Here is a 19,216-nt window from a genome sequence, read left to right as displayed (position 1 = left end):
CAAGAAACCTTGAGCAAGTTACCTGAATCTCGGAGTCCCGGTTTCCTCTTCTTCATATGGCACCAAGGCTGCCCACCTATGGGGCCCCTGGACAGAGAGCCACTTGCTGGGGATGTTTGGGTAGAAGGAGCCTCCTCCTGCAGCTGCAGCTCACCCCACACCCTAAGAGCTGAACTCAATGGGCCCTTCTGCACCCTCTGTACTGAGCCTGGGCCCAGGCGTCAGACAACCACAGTGAGGATAATAAACCCAGTCCCCATGGCAGCCAGCTCAGGCAGTGACCATTTCCCTCCCATCCCCATGCTGTCTGTCACCAATGAGAGCCCTTCAACTTTGGGGACACAGTCAACACAGCTTATCTGCCTGCATGAAGGCATCAGACAGATGAGCACATCTCCCTCTTCCCAGGAACCCCGCAGCCCTCTTCTGCAGAGGAGATGTGAGTTCTACCATGTGAGGGAAACTCCAGGCCTTGGATCAGTCCATGCATGTACATTTATGCCTGCAGGGTAGGCATATATAACCAGGGTAGAAACATATCTTTATTAAATGATAAATGCAGGCGATTTTGCCTCCACCTTTTACCTCTTCTAAGGAAGATTGAGGGTACTCTGCTGGGCCCCCTATTGTTGTGCAAAGTGTTGGTGAAAGGGGCCCTCCAGAGGCCAAATTACTGTTCAAAACAAAGAGCCAATACGGAGAGCATGCTCAGGCTGGGGGATGGGGGGCGTGCTTAGAAGAACAGAGCAAGTCAAGGGGCACTTTGAGGTACAGAGGAGATCAAGAAACAGGAACATGGGGGAAGAGGGTGCTTAAGAAGTGTGGCTGTGAAGGATGTGCTTCCCCCGTGACCCCTATTCCTTGACTTCAAGTCTTTCTTCCTGTCATCTCTGTCGTTCCTTTGATTGCAACACCATATAGCGACAGGATCCCACAGGTGCATGTCCGACGCTGGTACCCTGTGGGTGGTGGCTCCTGTTCTTACCCTCTCTCAGCAGCTCTGTGCGTAACTGTCCCAGGCACATGCTCCAGCATGTCCCCTTTGGCCCATCCAGGCAGCACCCTCCCTGAGCCTCCGTCCTCCCTCTAGCCTCTGGTCACACGTTTTATCATCACTGACACCAGACATGGCAAAGGATGCGATCACCCAACCACAGTGGCCCATCCCAACTTCCTAGTAGGAGAAAAACAAGAATTGGGAAGAAAAGATGTAAGAATTGTGTATTACCTATATTATGAGAAAAAGATGATTTTATTAATTTTTAGACAATAAAATAAAGCCCTGCACTAAGCTGTAACAAATAACTAGTAAGTTGCTAATAAAAAGCTGTTACCATTCATTTAGGAAACAGAAATTGTGGCATTTCCCATCTTCAGCAAGGGATGCACTTTTGGGGATGAGTTCTCAACAACTGGAAGGAACTCACAGGCCACCAAGGGCCCCAGATGATGCCTTTGGGAATCCCTGGTCTGCCCTATGGAGCCTCCCACGCAGGGACACTTGCGGAGAGCCTGGCCATTTGCAGCATCCAGCTGGGGCTCCCTTATACATGCTCAGGGCTGAAACAGCCCTCAGAACACGCGTCCACCCACCCTTGTTCACAGCAGCAAAGAAAGTGATAGGCCAACTACAAGAAGACACCCTACAGAGCAGGAAAAGAAGCCCCACCCATTTTCGGGTGTCTGCCCTTGTGTGGAGAGCTGTTTTGGAGATAAACAGGTGTGTCCGTCTCTGGAAGCTGAATCTATATAATCACAAGGGGGTGGCTGAGCACTCTGGCATGTCAGTGGTCACATGATGCTGGTCATATCAAGTAACCATGATCACATCAGAGCCCGCAGGAGTTATAAATACACCACCACCGAGCCCCAACTGGATGACAATTGAGTAATGACAATAGAAATAGCTCACACTCCGTAAGACCATCTTTCCCCTTCCTGGAGAACTTTTCTGAAACCAACAGCCTTACAATGGAGAGATGGCCAGAGCCAGTTAGAGGAGAACTTCAAATCTTTCAGAAGATGGAAAAAGAGCCTCAAGCTGGAGCTGGGTCCCCAGTGCTCGAGTACCATGCTGCCTTGGTCATGGGAGATCTGAGCCGTCTGGAGCAGCTCATGAACCGGTTCTTCCAGGATGCCAACGTGGTGTTTGAGATCAAGAAGGATGAGATGGAGTGGCGGGTGAAATCCCCAGCCACATTTGGACTGTCAGGTACCCTTTTTCCTTTAAAGCTCAGCTATTTACGTTTAAGGAGCTACTAACACTCCTCTGGATGTGTAACTCTGGTGTCAGACTGCTCACATAGGCGCCGCATTTAGCGGACGCGAGTGAGGGACATCTATAAATGAAATTTGGTCCGCACAATGTTTTAGATGATGAGATGCGAGAAATCAAATTAGAAAGGCCAAAATGTGGGTGAGAAGGGGCCATCTGAGGCTGGAAGGTTCTTCTGGTCTTTAAAAGAGAACACTGGTTTGGGTGCTGATCTGCTAGGGCCTGTGTCTGCAGCCAGGGAGGCAGGTCCCCTGGCATGCAGCTCTGCTCGAGGTCCTTCTATGAACCTGCGAACACCATGGCTACAGCAGGGTGGCTGGGGGGCACAGCCAACATCAACAGAGGGAGAGCACTCAGCTGGTGCTCCTCTGGGAACCCAGGGGAGCCTGCGAGTGGGGGAGGGAGGGGGAGGGGAAGAAATCAGAGGTCCCTAAGTCATATGTCTGAGTGCCTTCTTGCGGCCTGAACACCACTACGTGCTGGGCTGGCAAGAGAGCCCGCCAAGGAGAGAGACACTCCCCTAACCGCCCCCACACCTGGGATAAAGAGACTTGCTGACCACCAGGCTGCAGCCAGGGCTTTCTCCACTGGCACTCTGCATTGGGCACCCTTTCCCTGGGGTGTCCAGATGCAAGACATTTACCAAGAGGGCTCATGTGTTGGAATCCACTGCAGCTCTGCCAGACCAAAAGGATCTGAGACCCTGTGGTCAGTGGGCCAACGGCCAATGTCCCGTGTCCCGTGTACCTGCCTTGTGGGTTCGGACAGGCAAAGAATGGAAGGTCAGCTTCCAAAGAATGGACATCATCCCTTTTATACCCCCCGTGGGGAGAAGGAAATAAGCCCAAAACTGTCAAAGGGCTAAGCAGCTCAGAGCAACCAGTGAGGCAGTGGGGGCTTCAGGGAAGGCAAGTGTAGTTGTGGTCTGGGCCACACCACCCCCAACTCAGGGGGTCCCGGAGCCTTTCTGGGCCTCCCCTCCTTCATCTGTCCCAGACAGGGGCACACATTCCTCCAAGGAGCTGGGTGGTAGTTCGACCAAGAAAGCCAACAGCTCAAATGCTCGATCAATGGCAATTTTTTTTAATCACATGCCTCCCAGCCCTGGACACACTCACCATGCTCCAATGTTGCCATTTCAAATAGGTATTAATGTTAACCCATGGTCTGAATCCAAAGGCTCCTTCCTTTTTTCCTCCTTACTCTTTCCACTCCTGAGTTCTGCTGATTTTCTACGGCACACCTGAACCACAGAAGTTAGGACATGCTGCCCACCAAGGCGATAAGCTGTTGCCACGGAAGGGGCAGCCCTGAGAGCCAGTGCTGACCTGTGGCCTCCATGGGGACTGGGAAGAGAAGGTGGGTGGTGCTGGGGACTGCTGCATTTCCTGCTCTTTTCTGCTCAGCCACTCCGCTTCCCCGGCAGCTCACCCAAGCCACAGAAATGACCAAACTCGGCTTGGGAACAGCACCCTCTCTCATACGAGAACTTGCTGGTGGCCAGTTACAGCTTCCCCTGAAGGGGGCCGTGGGCAAGGGGGTAACACTAGCAGCCCCCCAGTACCACAGTACATCCAGGATGGGATGCTGGCCTCATCCAGCTGGCAGTCTAAGGAAAGCATTGGCATGAGCAGCTGATGTCTAGAAGGATGTACCACATGGGGAGAATCCTAGGTCTCTGTCCTCCTGGTGGCAGAACCTAGACCAGGGAGTGGGAATTATAGGCAGCAGATTCAAGCTATCTGATCCAGACAGCTGCCTCAGAAGTCAGGTTTTCCTGAAGGCCTTGTGGAAGCTTATCACCATCTCCCAGGACCTGGACAGGGGTGCTGGCCCTACACAGTGGCTGAGCTAAAGGCCCACCCGAGACCCCTTCCATCAGTCCACGGGAAGTCTCAGGAATCCAGGCTGGGTGAACAGGGCTGCTGACATAGGCAGAGTTGGGCTGGGAACTTGATGTGCCCTGGAGAATGGAGCACCTCCTTCCTAGCCCCCCACCCACCCAGTAAGTAGACTTCCTAGCTCAGGAAAATGAGTACAATCAAAACCAGGAGCTGGCCCCTCTAGGAATGTAGACCACTGCTATCACCAAGAACCATATGCATCCATCCCCCTCCAAATCAGCCCCGGGCTTCCCCAGGAAGGGGAGACCAAACCCATGCAGGCCCACATCCCCAGGGCCTCTGGCCACCATCATCCACTACCAGGACAATAGGCCCCACATCCCCCACCGAGTGTGCAACAGGCTGGGCCTTGGGGACACAGGGCAGGCTGGAACTCCGCACCACATGCAGGTAGGTAATTATGAGTGGTCTTTCAAAACCTGCTCAGCATGGGTCCCAGGAAGGAGGTGGCCTGTGAAAAGGGTCTCCTCTGCAGCTCATTACAGCCATGGTATCGATTCTTCCATCATTATCAGAAGGCATTCCTGCCATGTGAAATCCTGTCCCTTGAAGTGTATTCACCGGGGACTGCTTCCCCATTTCCACGAGCGCTCCTGGCCGCTAACAACCTTCCATGGGCCTTTTGAAAGCCCAAAGTTTTCAGACAAGTACAATGTATAGCACCTGCTTCATTCATCCACCAAGAAAGAACAACCTACACACACACACACACACACAACCCTAAAAAGCGCAAAGAAACAAACCAGAATTGTGCTGAATGTGGACACCACATCAAAGAGAGCCTCTGAAACCCAGCGCTTCCAAGAGGACTAAACTTTCTAAGGCCTTTCCTTGAGCAACCTTGGCTCGGCGGGTCAGTTTATTCTGTCTGCTGTCTTCTCCTGTTAATGATAAAGGGATAAGTTTGGGGTTCAATGAGAGAGAGCTGGATTCCAGAAAAATCCACAGCTCACTTCCCTGCCTCAAGCTGTCCCTAATTCAGAGCCTGGAAAACGTGAATTCTTGCCTTACATTCTCCCACCATCCACCCGCTGGGTCAGCCCTTCACTCCTCAAATCCTAGGCAAGTCCCCAGTCACCCCCATATTTGGCAAGACTCTCTTGCTTCTCAATACCCTCCATTCCTTCTGGCTCAGTTGTGGCCCTATCAATCTCTTTTTTATTCCTTTTCTCCCCCTTGCGTCTCCACCTCCCTCCTCAGTGTGCCTCTCGTGGGCCTCCTGACTCTCCTTCTTCCAACTTCATTCCCCGTTTTCCCCCAAGATCTCTCTCTGCCTCTCGGGGCGCCTGGGTGGCTCAGTCGGTTAAGCGACTGCCTTCGGCTCAGGTCATGATCCTGGAGTCCCGGGATCGAGTCCCGCATCGGGCTCCCTGCTCGGCGGGGAGTCTGCTTCTCCCTCTGACCCTCCCCCCATCATGTACTCTCTCTCTCTCTCTCACTCTCACTCTCTCAAATAAATAAATCTTAAAAAAAAAAAAAAATCTCTCTCTGCCTCTCTCTGCCTTTGTCTTCCCACCTCCATCTCCCTGGGGTAGAAGATATCCACCCCCCTCCCTCATTTGTGGAACTCACTGGGTTTCACTGGGTTTCTTGGTCCCAACCCTCCGCATCTTTGTATATCTCTATATGGTCTATGTGTATCTTTATGTATCTACATGCCCACCTGGTAGCTACTTCTAAGAGATGGTTTCACCCTATTTCGGCCTTGACGGACACCGCCCCCCCCCGGTACCCCCACTCACTTTACCACTCCTCTCCCCCAGGCCTCTGGACCCTAGAGTACAAGCGCGAGCTCACCACACCCCTGTGCATCGCTGCGGCCCGTGGCCACACGGCCTGCGTGCGCCACCTGCTCAGCCGCGACGCGGACCCCGACGCCAGCCCCGGCGGCCAGGGAGCCCTGCACGAGGCCTGCCTGGGGGGCCACACGGACTGCGCCCAGCTGCTCCTGCAGCACGGCGCCGACCCCGACCTGCTCAGCGCCGAGGGCCTGGCGCCCCTGCACCTCTGCCGCACGGCCGCCTCGCTCGGGTAAGGACACGCGGCCCGGCCCGGCACCAGACCCGGACCGGACCCGGGCCGCGGCTCCAGAAGCAGGCCACGCCCACCGCCCCTGGCTCCGCCCCCAGGCCCCGCAGGTCCCGCCTCAGGACCCAACGGGTCCCCGCCCCATCCCTGGGCCCCGCACCCAGCCTCGGCCCATGCCCCAGGACACGGGCACACCCCGCGCCCTCACCCTACCCCGACGCCGGACCCGGGCCGCTGTCGCCGTTCCGGGACCCAGCCAGCCCCACCCACCTCCAGACCCCGCCCCAGACCCTGCGGCCCCCACAGCGCAGCAGAACCCAGCTGGTCCCGCGCCCTGGCCGCGGACCTCAGACACCTCCTGCGCCCTGACCCCACCCAGACGCGGGACCCCGCGGCGGCCACATGGCCCGCTCCACCTGGTCACCCGCCCTGACCGCGGACCGCGACCCGCCCTTGGGCGCTACCCCGGCCCCCCCCGCCCCCAGACCCTGAACCCCTGATCCTCGACCGCGGACCCCGGACGGACCTGAGCCCCTACCCCGAACTCCTAAGGCCCCAGACCCAGACCCCGCCACGCCCCGGGACAGTACTGATCCTCCTCCGGCCCAAGGCCCGGGACCCCGGACCCCGGACCCCGGACCCAGACCTCCCGGCCCCCGGCCCCCGGCCCCCGGCCCGCGGGCGGGTGTAATTAGCGCTTGATTGCGAGCGCGAGGCGGGAGGCGCCACACCGAGGTAATGAGCGCGGTGATCACAGGCCTGCAGACGCCGGCGCTGAAGAATGCTAAAAGGCCACTGGCGGGGTTGGAGGCTGAAAAATTAGGGTTTTTAATGATAATTTTATGCAGAATAATTGTCACAGTGTGACATAAATGGTTAGCTCCTCGGGCGGGGCTTCGGAGTCCCACGGGAAGCCGAGCTGTCCCCGGCGTTCGCGGGGGCACCGCAGCGCACCGAGCCCACAGCCTGCCCAGGCGCCGGGGTTCTGCCCGGCCTGCAGCTGCCTGTCCAGCCCCGCGGCTGACCTTGCAGGGTGTCGGTCCCCACGGGGCCCACGAGGGCCCGGGAGAGGCGGCGGGGGGCCACGCGTCCTAGCACAGGACATAATTATGCTTGGGTTGCCCGGCTTGCATTTTGTCATCTTGACACTTCTTTAGTCAAAATGTTCTGGTCCCTGCTCTTGGGGTTATCATTTCTTCTGTCACCGGGGTGAGGATTAAATAAAATCACCGCTGTAAAAGCAGACAGGGAGGGCTATTGGGCTCTCGGTGACCCAAGGAGGGGCACCACCTACCATTGTCACTTTAGAGGAGAACAGGAACTCAGAAAGGTTCGAGGACCCCCAGGTCTTCAGAGCTACTGAAGGAAACAATATTCTAACAATGTATTTTTTTAAGTAACTTTACTCAGGTGTGATTGGCATACAGTAAACTGCACGTTTTAAGTGTGGGATTTGATCAATGTGGACATACATATGCATTCATGAAACCATCCCCACAATCCAGATAGTGCACGCACCTATCCCCATCAGAAGGTTCCCTGTCCCACTGTTATCTCTTCCATTATCCCACTGATCTGCTTTTTGTCACTCTAATTTAGTCTGAGTTTGCCAGACTTTTATATTTTGTCTGGTCTTTCACCCAACATAATTACTTCGCGATCATGTTGCTTCACAGATCCACAGTTCACTCCTTTTCATTGCTCAGTGGTCTTCCGTGGTCTGGGAATACCACAATGTGTTTATCCATTCACATGTTGAAAGACATTTGATTGTTTCCAGTCTGAGGCCATAAGAAATACAGCTGCTATGAACATTTGTGTACTAGCCTTTGTACGGGTGTATGCTTTCCTTTCTTCTGGATGTAGACTTAGGATTGGAATGTCTGAGTCCTATGATATGATTAAAAGGTCACCTTTTAAGAAACTGCCAAACTGATTTCCAAAGTGGCTGGGTCATGTTACATTCCCACCAACGGTGTTCTGGTTCCTTCACATCCTCAGTGGTCCTTGGTATGGTCACTCTTTAATTGTGGACATTTTAATAGGTGTGTAGAAGTACACTATTATAGCTTTGATTTGAAATTCCCTAATGACAAGGGACGTTGAGCCTCTTTTCATGTACCTATTTGACATCCATATATTTGCTTTAATGAAGTATCTGTTTAAACCTTGTGTCCATGTTTTTAAATTGGGCTGTTTTCTTCTTAAATTTCGAGATTTCTTTATATATTCTGGCTGCAAGTCCCTCATCAGACATGTAATTTGTTAATATTATCTTCTGATGTGTGGGTTATATTTTCTTCTCTTAAAAGTGTGTTTTGAAGAACAGCAATTCTTTTTTTTTTTTTAAGATTTTATTTATTTATTTGAGAGAGAGAATGAGAGAGAGCACATGAGACGGGGGGAGGGTCAGAGGGAGAAGCAGACTCCCCGCCGAGCAGGGAGCCCGATGCGGGACTCGATCCAGGGACTCCAGGATCATGACCTGAGCCGAAGGCAGTCGCTTAACCAACTGAGCCACTCAGGCGCCCGAAGAACAGCAATTCTTAATGTTGGTGGAATCCAGCTTATCAATTTTTTCTTTTAGGGATTATCTTGGGTTATTATACGTTAAAAAAAAAATCTTTGCCTAACCCAGGGTCACAAACATTCCCTCCTGCATTTTCCTCTATAAATTTAATAACTGTATATTTTACATTTAAGTCTGTGACCCATTTTTAGTTAATTTCTGGATATGGTGTGAGGTATGGATTGAAGCTTTTTTCTCTGCACGTGGATGTCCGATTGTTCCAGCACCATTTGTCAAAAAGCCTTTCCTTTCTCCACTGAATTGCCTTTGTACTTTTGTCTAAAATCAACCGACTATTTATATGTGTTGGTTTCTTTCTGGACTCTCTTGTCATGTACACACAGGACAGGACAAGGTCTGACTGTTTCAGGTGGTAAAGACCCAAAGAGCCACCCTTAAATTCAGACCATTTATCACCTACAGAAGCAGTGAAGAGAGGAATAGCCAAAGGTGCCAACTCTTCCTCCCACACATCAGGAAGGACAACACCTAAATGAAAGGGGCCAGATGATTAGCAGTGGGAATTGTAGGATATCTAGTTGCTGAGCAGCCAACTATAGACTTGAGCTGAATGGTTCTATAGTCTGTGGCTCCACTCTGAGGAGGCAAGGCAGGAAGTCCATATAAATTTTAAAACCAGTTTGTCAGCTTCTACAAAAAAGGCTGCAGGGTTTTCACTGGGATTGCTATGAATCTGTGGATCAATCTATAGATCTGGGGAGAATTGATATAATAAACACAATAAAGCTCTCCATTTCTTTAGGTCTTTAATTTCTCTCTGCTGTTTCTTAGTTTTCAGTGTATGGGGCTAGCGCATATTTGTCAGATTTATCCCTAAATATTTTTTTTTATTTTTTTTGTGCTTTGTAAATGGTATTTTTTAATTTAAATTTTTAATCATATGTAGCTATTATATAAAATAATAATTTATTTTTTGCATATTGATCTCGTATCTTGCAACCTTGTTAAACTCACTAATTGTTCTCATGACTCATTGTAAATTCCATAAGATTTCTATGTAGGCGGCCATGTGATCTTTGGATAAACAGTTTTACTTCTTTTTCTATTGATGCATTTTATTCCTTTTCTGGCTTTATAGCATTGGCTAGAGCCTCCATTGCAATGATGAATAGAAGTAGTAAAGAGCAGAAAACTTTTCTTATTCCTGATCTTAGAGGAAAGCCTTACGTCTTCCCCCATTAAGTATGATATTAGATGTTGGATTTTATAGCTGAACTTTTTCAGATTGAGAGAGCTCCCTTCTATTCCTAGCTTCCTGAGAGTTTGGATATTTGGATATTGAATTTTCTCAAATGCCTTTTCTGCACATTTAGAGATGTGTGTTTTTTTAGTCTGTTAATATGATGATGATTTACAGTGATTGTTTTTCAAATATTAAACCAACCTTGCCTTCTTGAGATAAACTACAGTCTATCATGAGTATTATCCTTTTTAATAAATTCTTGGGTTTGATTAGATGGAAAAAAATTTAATCTGTATCTATGCTCATGGAAGATATTTGTCCGTAATTTTCTTTTCTTGTAATGTCTTTATCTGGTCTTGGTGTCAGAGTAATGCTGGTCTCAAAAATGAGTTGGAAAGTGTCTCTTCCTTATCTATTTTCTTGAAGAGCTAGCATAAAATTGTTATTTCTTTCTCAAATGTTTAGTAGAATCCATCAGTGAAGCTATCTGGGCCTGGAGTTTTCTTTGTGAGGTTTTTTAACTAATTCAATTTCTTTAATAGCTATAGTGCTACTCAAAATATTTCTTTCTTTTTGAGTGAGCTTTGATAGCTTGCATCTTTGAAAAGATTTAGCTCTTTCATCTACATTGTTGAATTTATTGGCATAAATTGTTCTTATTATCCTTTTAATCTGTAGAATCTATAGTAATATCACCACTCTCATTCATGATATTAGAATTCATTATATTGTTTCTTTTATTTTCTTCCCTGATCAGTCTTGCTTTTGATTTCATTGGTTGGTTGGTTGGTTTTACTGTTTTCTATTTCACTAACTTCCCCGGTGGCCTTTATTACCCTCCATTCTTTGATTATCTTGAATTTCATTTGCTCTCCTTTTTCTAATTTCTGAAGATAGAAACTAATGTCATTGATTCGATGATTTTTTTTTAATTTTCTAATATATGCTTTTGGTGCAATACATGTCCCCCATGTGTTACTTTAGTGAAATCCCACAAATTTTAATGTCATACTTTTCCACTTTCAGTTAGTTTGAAATTCTTTCTAATTTCTCTTTTTATTTTTTTTCTTTGAACCATAATTATGTAGAAGTGTGTTATTTAGTTTTCAAATATTTGGGTATTTTCCAGATATCTAGTATTGATTTCTAATTTAATTCCATGTGATTAGAGAACTTACTTTGTATCACTTTGCTCCTTTTAAATTTGAGTCTTCTTTTATTATACAAAATATATTCAGTCTTAGCAAATGTTCCATGTACACCAGAAAGGAATTGTTGTTGGGAGAAGTAGTCTATAAATGTCAACTGAGTCAAGTTGCCTAGTGTTAAGTCTTCTATATCCTCACTGATTTTCTGCCCACTTATTTTACAAGTTATTGAAAGAGCGGTGTTGAAATCTCTAACTACAATCATGGATTTGTCTGTTTCTCTCTACAGTTCTATCAGTTTTTGCTTCAAATATTTTGAAGCTTTGTTATTAGGTACATGGATGTTCAGCGGTTATGTCCTCTTGAAGAACTGGCCTCCATCATTTTTTTTAGATTTTATTTAAATTCAAGTTAGTTAATATATAGTGTATGATTAGTTTCAGGGGTAGTATTTAGTGATTCATCAGTTGCATATGACACCCAGTAATATTCTTTGCTCTAAAATCTACTTAGTCTTGGGGCACCTGGGTGGCTCAGTCGGTTAGGCGTCCAACTCTGCTCAGGTCGTGATCTCAGGATCATGAGATCGAGGCCCATGTCAGCTCCATGCTTGGTGTGGAGTCTGCTTGAGATTCTTTCTCCCTCTCCCTCTGCCCCTCCCCACCCTGCGCTCTCTCGCTCTCAAATAAATAACCTTTTAAAAATAAAATAAATTAATTTTTTTAAAACTACTTAGTCTCAGGTGCCTGGGTGGCTCAGTCATTAAGCGTCTGCCTTCGGCTCAGGTCATGAACCTGGAGTCCTGGGATCGAGCCCCGCATTGTGCTCCCTACTCCACGGGAGCCTGCTTCTCCCTCTCTCATTCCCCCTGCTTGTGTTCCCTCTCTCACTGTGTCGCTCTCTGTCAAATACATAAAATCTTTAAAAATAATAAAATAAATAAAATAAAAACTACTTAGTCTCATATTAATATATCTAGTCTGATGTTAATATAAATTGCTTCTGAACAGTGTTATCATTAGTATGTCTTTTTCCATCTATATTAGTTCTCTATTGCTGCATAACATCACCACGGGGCGCCAAGGTGGCTCAATCATTTAAGCCCCCAACTCTTGATTTCAGCTCAGGTCTTAATCTCAGGGTCATGAGTTCAAGCCCCATGTTGGACTTGGAGCCTACTTAAAAAAAATTAAAAAAAAAAATCACCACAAACTTAGAGACTTGAAACAACACACATTTATTACCTCAAAGTTTCTGTGGGTGAAAAGTTTGGGAATGGCTTAGCTGGGTTCTCTACTTCAGAGTCACGCACAAGACTGCAATCAAGATGTCACTGAGGCCTGGGGTTTCATCTGAAGAATCAATTGGAAAAGAATCTGCTGCCAAACTCAGAGGGTCATCAGCAGGATTCAGTTCCTCAGGGACTGTGGACTGAAGGTCTCAGGGGTCTTTTTTAAGCTTTATTTATTTATTTTAGAGAGATAGAGTGCTTGGTGAGGGCAGAGCGAGAGGGAGAGAGACACTTAAGTGGACTCTGCATTGAGCAAGAAGCCCAACACAGGGCTCCATCCCACAACCCCAAGATCACAACCTGAGCCGAAACCAAGAGTCCAATGCTTGACCGACTGTGCCACCCGGGCGCCCCTGAAGGTCTCAGTTTCTTGCTGACAATTGACTGAAGGCCAACCTCAGTTTGTGTCTTTATTTTTAAAGTGGATTTCTTGTAGGCAGCTTATAATTGGATCTTTCTTTAAATCCAGTCTGATAGTCTCTGCCTTTTAATGGGATGCTTAAAGTATTTACATCTAATGTGATTTGACATGGCTAGGTTCAAATCAAACATCTTGCTTTTTTTTTTTTTCTACCCATTCTTTGTTCCCTTTATCTTCTTTTTTTTACCTTCTTCTGTATTAATTGAGGATTTTGGGGGGTACCTGAGTGGCTCAGTCGGTTAAGCTCTGTCTTCAGCTCAGGTCATGATCCTGGAGTCCTGGGACCAAGCCCCACATCGGACTCCCTGCTCAGCGGGGAGCCTGCTTTTCCCTCGCCTCTGTCCCTCTCTCCTGCTCATGCTCTCTCTCTCTCTCAAATAAATAAATAAAATCTTTTTTAAAAATTGAGGATGCTTTGTGATTCCATTATATCTCCTGTTTTGGCTTATCCTATACAACATTTTGTTGTGTTATTTTAGTAGTTGCTTTGGTTTACAGCATACATCTTTACCTTTTCAGTCTGCACTCAAGTAATGCCATACTACTTCACATATAGAACAACAGTATACTTCCATTTCTCTTCTCCGAGCCTTTGTGCTATTGGTATCACATAATTTACTTCTACGTAAAAGTCCCACAATAACTTGTTACTGTTTTTGTTCAACTAGTCAATAATTTTTTAAATATATTGAAATAATAAAGAAAAAGTTTTTATGCTTACCCAGGGAGTTCCTATTTCCAGTTTTCTTCATCCTTTTGTATAGATCAAAGATTTCATCTAGTATCATTTTTTTTCTGCTTGAAGGGCTATCTTTAATATTTCTTATAGGGAAGATATGCTGGTGGTGAATCCTTTCAGTGTCTGTATGTTTGAAAAGGTCTTTATTTCCCCTGAGTGTTTGAAAGGTGCTTTTTTAGGTAGAGAATTCTGGGTTGGCAGAGTTTTTTTCCTTCAGTGTTTTAGACACAGCTCCACTATCTTTTAACTTCCATTTTTAAATGAGATATCTGTCTTTTTTATGTTTGTTCTTTTGTAATAATGTCCTTTTCCTAGCTTAACTCTTTTCTCCTTATCACTGATTATAAGCAATTTGATAATAATGTGTTTCGATGTTCATGTTTCTTGTCCTTGAGATTCAGTGAGTTTCTTGCATCTGTGGGCTTATACTTTTGATCAAATTTGGAAAAATTTTGGCAATTATTTCTTCACATGTTTTCTGTACCATCCCCTCCTCTCTTTCGGGGACTCCAATTACATGTATGTGACACCATTCAAAGTTGTTGCACAGCTCACTGATGCTCTGTTCATTTTTTTCTTATGTACTTGGTTTATCTTTTTTTCTAAAATACCTAATCTACCATTATTTCCATCCAGTGTATTTTTCATCTCAGTCATGGTTTCCAACTTTAGAAGTCCAGTGTTAAGTCTCTTATATCTTCCACACATTTACTTAATGTGTTCTGTCTTTCCTCTAGCTCCTCAAATATATGGAAATAATTGTAATGACTGTTTTACCTATCTACTAATTCTATCATCTAGGTCAGTTTTAAGGGACTGAGTTTTTTTTTTTTTTCCCTTTGTTTATTTCACTGGGTGCTGGATATTTTTGTATCCCTATCAATATTCTTGATCTCTGCCCTGGAATGTAAAGTTATTTGGAAATACTTTACAATCTTTTTGGGTCTTGATCAGAGCAGTATTTAGTCTAAGGTTGATTTTTTTCCCCACTACTGAGACAACACCCTTCTTAGTACTCTAATCCATGCCCCATTATTTCTGAGGTTTTACACTCTGGTTGTTGAGAACAGGCACTATTCCTGAACCCATACATGCTATGAGCACAATTCTCTCTAACCCTTTTGGGGGGCTATTTCCCCCAGTCTTGAGCAGTTCCCTCACAGACATACACTAATCAGTACTCAAATGCATACTCAGGGAGACCCTCTGCAAAGTTCTTTCTCTGTGAAGAACACCCCTGCCGGGTACTTTGCCTTGCAAACGCCACCTGCCTTGGCTTCGCCAGACTCCTAGATCCAGCTCCTCAATTCTGAGTCCACTGGGCTCTGTCTAGGACCCCTTCACTGAGCCCCAGTCTGGGAGCCCAGAGGTCCTTTGAGAGGTCAAGCAGTTCAGTGTTTGCCCATTATGTTGGTAAGTTCAAACCCTGTGATCCACTTCTGCCCTCAGCTGCAGGCATTCTCCACTTTCTAGCTTAACTTTAGGGGAAGCTCGGTAAGAGGCATTTGGAAATTCCCTGTGCTACCTTTGCAACTCTTCTATAAATCTAAAATAATTTTAAAATAAGAAGAGTTTTTAAAACCAAGTTGGCTTTACACCGTAGGCTCCAACCTCCCATTTTACAATATTAGAAAAGTATTGCTTTTTACTAAGAAATGAGATAGAAACACCTACTCAGAGTACAAATTATTGTGAATCCCATCAATAGCTCTTCCAACAAGCCACCAAGCTCACATCTGGGGATCATAAAGAGCTGAGACATATGCAGACCACTAGAGCGACAGCTTATACACTGTGTGATAGGAACTAATTTCCTGGCTTCAGTTGGTTTTTCAGAAATCATACAGGTCCAGAAGATGGTTTAATAAGGACTTTTAAAATGCCTCTGTATTAATGTGGAGCTTTTTAAATCTCTTTTCTTTTGTCTTCCTCTTTCTCCTCCTCTCCTTCTCACTTCTCTTCTGCCTCTACGTATCTCTCTATGTGACTATTTCTCCCTGGTGCTTTCATTTGACAGTCTTGACTTATTTAAATCCTGGTTAGTGGGGGAAAGTTTGAAATAAGTGATGAATATACCAGAAGTTCAGGCTGAACTATGCAACAGCTGACTGAGAATCCCTTCGATATCAATGATTATAATGGGAAATGCTGGTGGATTCCATTGAACACCTCTACAATAACATAGCCAACTACCTTGAAGGATAAAAAGCTAATAGATGTCAGAAAGGGCTTGGGGTTTCGACCACAGCTTTTCAGCTCTAAAGAGTCCCCCTAAAGTTAGACTCCGAGGAGGTCTGGCTTCAGGTAGTATAAACATATTATCACTTTGACAAGAAAGAGCTACTTTCTCCAGAATCTTTTTATACATAGTAGATTTTAGGTCATCCTTAATTTTTTTACCTTACAGTAGAGAGGGGGTCGTTGACCTACATACAGAGCCATTTCATTTTCTTACTCTTGATGACAATGGTCTCCACACCTAGGGACCCACTTCTGCTCCAACCCCTTTTAGTCAGCAATTCACCATGGGTGCAGGACTTTAAAACCTTTGAGTCTCTGAGTTCCTGGGATTAAAAAAGAAAAATTATCTGTGCTTCCTTCCAACCAGCAAGCTTCAGAATTCAGAATTCAACACACAAAAAGGGATATCGAAGCTTTAATCTAGGAGCCTTTTGAAGAGATTTTCCCAAAAAGAAAAGTTCCAGTAAAGTTACTCTCTTCACGTTAGTAGCCTGCATGTCAGCCTCGCCCTATTTATTATCAGACTCCTCTCGTGACCCTTTTTTAAATTCTGAAATAATTAAAATGAGAAAAGAATTAGTAGAGTCCTGATTCTTTTTTTCATATAAAGTTATCTTGACTTAAATGGAAGGAAGGACTCGCTTCCTTCACGAACATATGAGTAAAAAGCATGCATGTTTACTTTTTTTTGTCCCAGCTGGATTAATTTAACTTAATAACAAATAATTCATAAGCCAGCATTGGACTTGGGAAAGCAGCTAATTACCTTTAAAATCATTGCAGAAAATCACTGGACAATGCTTTCCTAGTTCAGACCAGGCAGGCTGAAATCTGAGCAGAGAGAAAGAGGGTATTACATTTCCTGAGGCAAGAAAGGCACACTCTGGTCAGGTTCAAGCATGGATAACTGTTCAAAGTCCCCACACCAACCCCAAAAGTCTCCACCAAATAACAGGAAGAGTTACCTGCATAAGAGTTACCAGGCTCTCGGGCATTGATACATAATCCAGAAGACTGTCCACACTTTCCATACCCTAGATGAGTGAGTGATATATTGAGGGGAGAAAACATGGCCTGATCCAACAGGAGTTGGAGGCATCAGAAGGATATTAAAGAGCAAGGTGTCAGAGAGGGGCCGTCCTCATCGGGTGATTTGATTATCTGCAGAACATCACACATTCCTGAGCACTTGCAACTAACTGTCTTACTTCCTACAGTCCTCCAGCACACCGGCAAGGCATTGTTATCCCCAGTCTTCAGATCAGGAAACTGAGGCTCATCGAAGGCCTATGTTTTGCTAGTAAGGTGGCACACAGTGGAAATTGTCAAAAGCCAAGTGTTGTAAGAGAGACCAACGCTGAAAGATCACCTCTCCCTTGAGCCTAAGGCAGACGCTTAACGACTGAGCCACCCAGGCATCCCCACCTAAGTTCTTTTCAAAAACTCTGTTATCTAGCCACCACCTTTCAGACACATACTATCATAGGTGTACTCCCCTCCCCCCAACCCTGGATGGCCTCTCAGGCAGATGTGTCAGCTTTCTTGGTCACTTGCCAAGTCCTATTTGAACATCTACAACTCATTGTCAGGAATGAAAAGAGGTAATGCAGGCCAAATCAAACCTTTACCCTCAGGGCAAAATCTTTGATCAGACACTCGAAGAAAGATATGCAAATGGCCAATAAGCAAATGAAAAGGTGCTCTACACCATTAGTCATCGGGGAAATGCAAATTAAAACCACAAGGAAAAATTCACTGTTTCACACCCATTGGAATGGCTAAAGTCAAAACCCCTGACAAATACTGAACATCAGCAAGAATGCCAAACAACCAGAACTCATGTATACTGTTGTTGGGAGTGTATAATAATATAATCACTTCGAAAAATGTTTGGCAGTTTCTTTTAGAGTTAAATATATACCTGCCAGCAATTCTACGTCTAGATATTTACCCAAGAGAAATCAGAAAATATGTCCTCAAGAAGATTTACACAAAGATGTTCATAGCAGGGCACCTGGGTGGCTCAGTAGGTTAAGCATCTGCCTTAGGCTCCGGTCGTGATTCCAGGGTCCTGGAATCAAGTCCCACATCGGGCTCCCTGCTCAGTGGGGAGTCTGCTTCTCCCTCTCCCTCTGCTCCTCCCCCTGCTTGTGCTCTCTCTCAAATAAATATTTTTTTTAAAACGATGTTCATAGCAGCTTTATTCATAATAGCCAAAAAAACAGAAATGCCCAAATGTCCGTCAATCTCAATAGAAGAGAGAATTTGAAAATTGTGGCATATCCATACAATTACTCCGAAATAAAAATGAATGTTACTCATGCATGCAACAATATGGATGAACGTCACAGACATTATGCTGAGCAAAAGACGTCAGACACCAAAAAGGAGAAAATTCTAGGAAAGACAAAATTAAATCATGAGAGAAATCAGAACAGTGGTTGCCTATGGGGGTGTTGACTGACTGGTAGCAAATACAAGGGAACTTCTTGGAGAAATAGAAACATTCGACATCTTGACCGGGATGTTACTTACACAGGTGTATTCCTTTGTCAAAATTTATACAACTCTAGTCTTAAGTCCTGTGCATTCCTCTGTCTGCAAAGTTTCCCTCACTTTAAAATCCATACACACATGCATTCACACATGCGTACATACATAAAACTTTTCTCTCATCCAATTCAAAGCCCCCCCACCTTATCCCTACACCTGCTTAAAGAAGGAGTCGAGTCTTTCCTTCTTCTTTTGCTCATTCTTCATTTTGCTTATCATTCTGATGCTTCTGGGTCTTCCTCTTCATCCAGTATATTGGGAGGAGAGAGAGGTTGTCCGTTTCTTGTTGATGAAGGGACACTAGTGAAGCTTCTAAAAAGTCAGATACTACTTCAGGGGCAAGGAAGCAGAATTCACAGTTTGTTCCTTAAATCATTTCTCAGTTCACCAAAATGCAGGGTTTCACTTGCAATTTGGGGAGAATTTGCCCAAGATACCATCACCAGCCACAGCCATCATTCACTTCAGAAAAAAATGTGATGGCCATTGCTCCGAGAGAAACCATACGGATGGAAATGGCCGGCCGATTTCTCTCTCAATCTTCCCCCTACCCTGAAGGATTTGTCCATTCACATCAGCCATTTCAACTGTAAACACGTATGCTTGTTTAGTCTCACAGCTTAGCATCCTTGAAGAAAGAGAAAGAGAAGAAAGACCGAACAGAAAAGGGCAGGTGGCAGGTCCCCAAAGGAGAACCTCAGCAGAAGGTCCAGGGAAATAAAGTGGAACTGCTCCTCCATCAAAATCTTGGGGCAGTGGCTTCCCCGTCCCTCATTCGGAGCCAGCTGGGGAGTCTAACCACAGGAGGGAAACTTCCTGCAATGGCTTCATTAGAAAACAGGG

At 45.8% G+C, this 19,216-nt stretch overlaps 1 protein-coding gene across 2 annotated transcripts in view; it reads left to right on the top strand.

Annotated features, from left to right (window-relative positions):
- The window catches only part of ASB18 (ankyrin repeat and SOCS box containing 18), a 60,984-nt gene that overhangs the window by 17,617 nt on the left and 24,151 nt on the right, over positions 1–19,216 (top strand). The window contains exons 2-3 of one of the 2 annotated variants that reach the window (XM_045867670.3): positions 2,093–2,212; positions 5,943–6,210. In XM_045867670.3, the coding sequence (XP_045723626.2) occupies positions 2,093–2,212; positions 5,943–6,210 (388 nt within the window). The remainder of the gene's footprint in view (positions 1–2,092; positions 2,213–5,942; positions 6,211–19,216) is intronic. The other variant, XM_045867669.3, reaches the window with a different exon arrangement.

The sequence above is a fragment of the Mirounga angustirostris genome, unplaced genomic scaffold, assembly GCF_029215605.1.
Source record: "Mirounga angustirostris isolate CCGP_5_RB_7025 unplaced genomic scaffold, mMirAng1.0.hap1 SCAF_3, whole genome shotgun sequence".
In the NCBI taxonomy this organism is placed as follows: Eukaryota; Metazoa; Chordata; class Mammalia; order Carnivora; family Phocidae; genus Mirounga; species Mirounga angustirostris.
The sequence above is the reverse complement of the archived record's forward strand: the minus strand, read 5'-3'. Positions and strand labels throughout refer to the sequence as shown.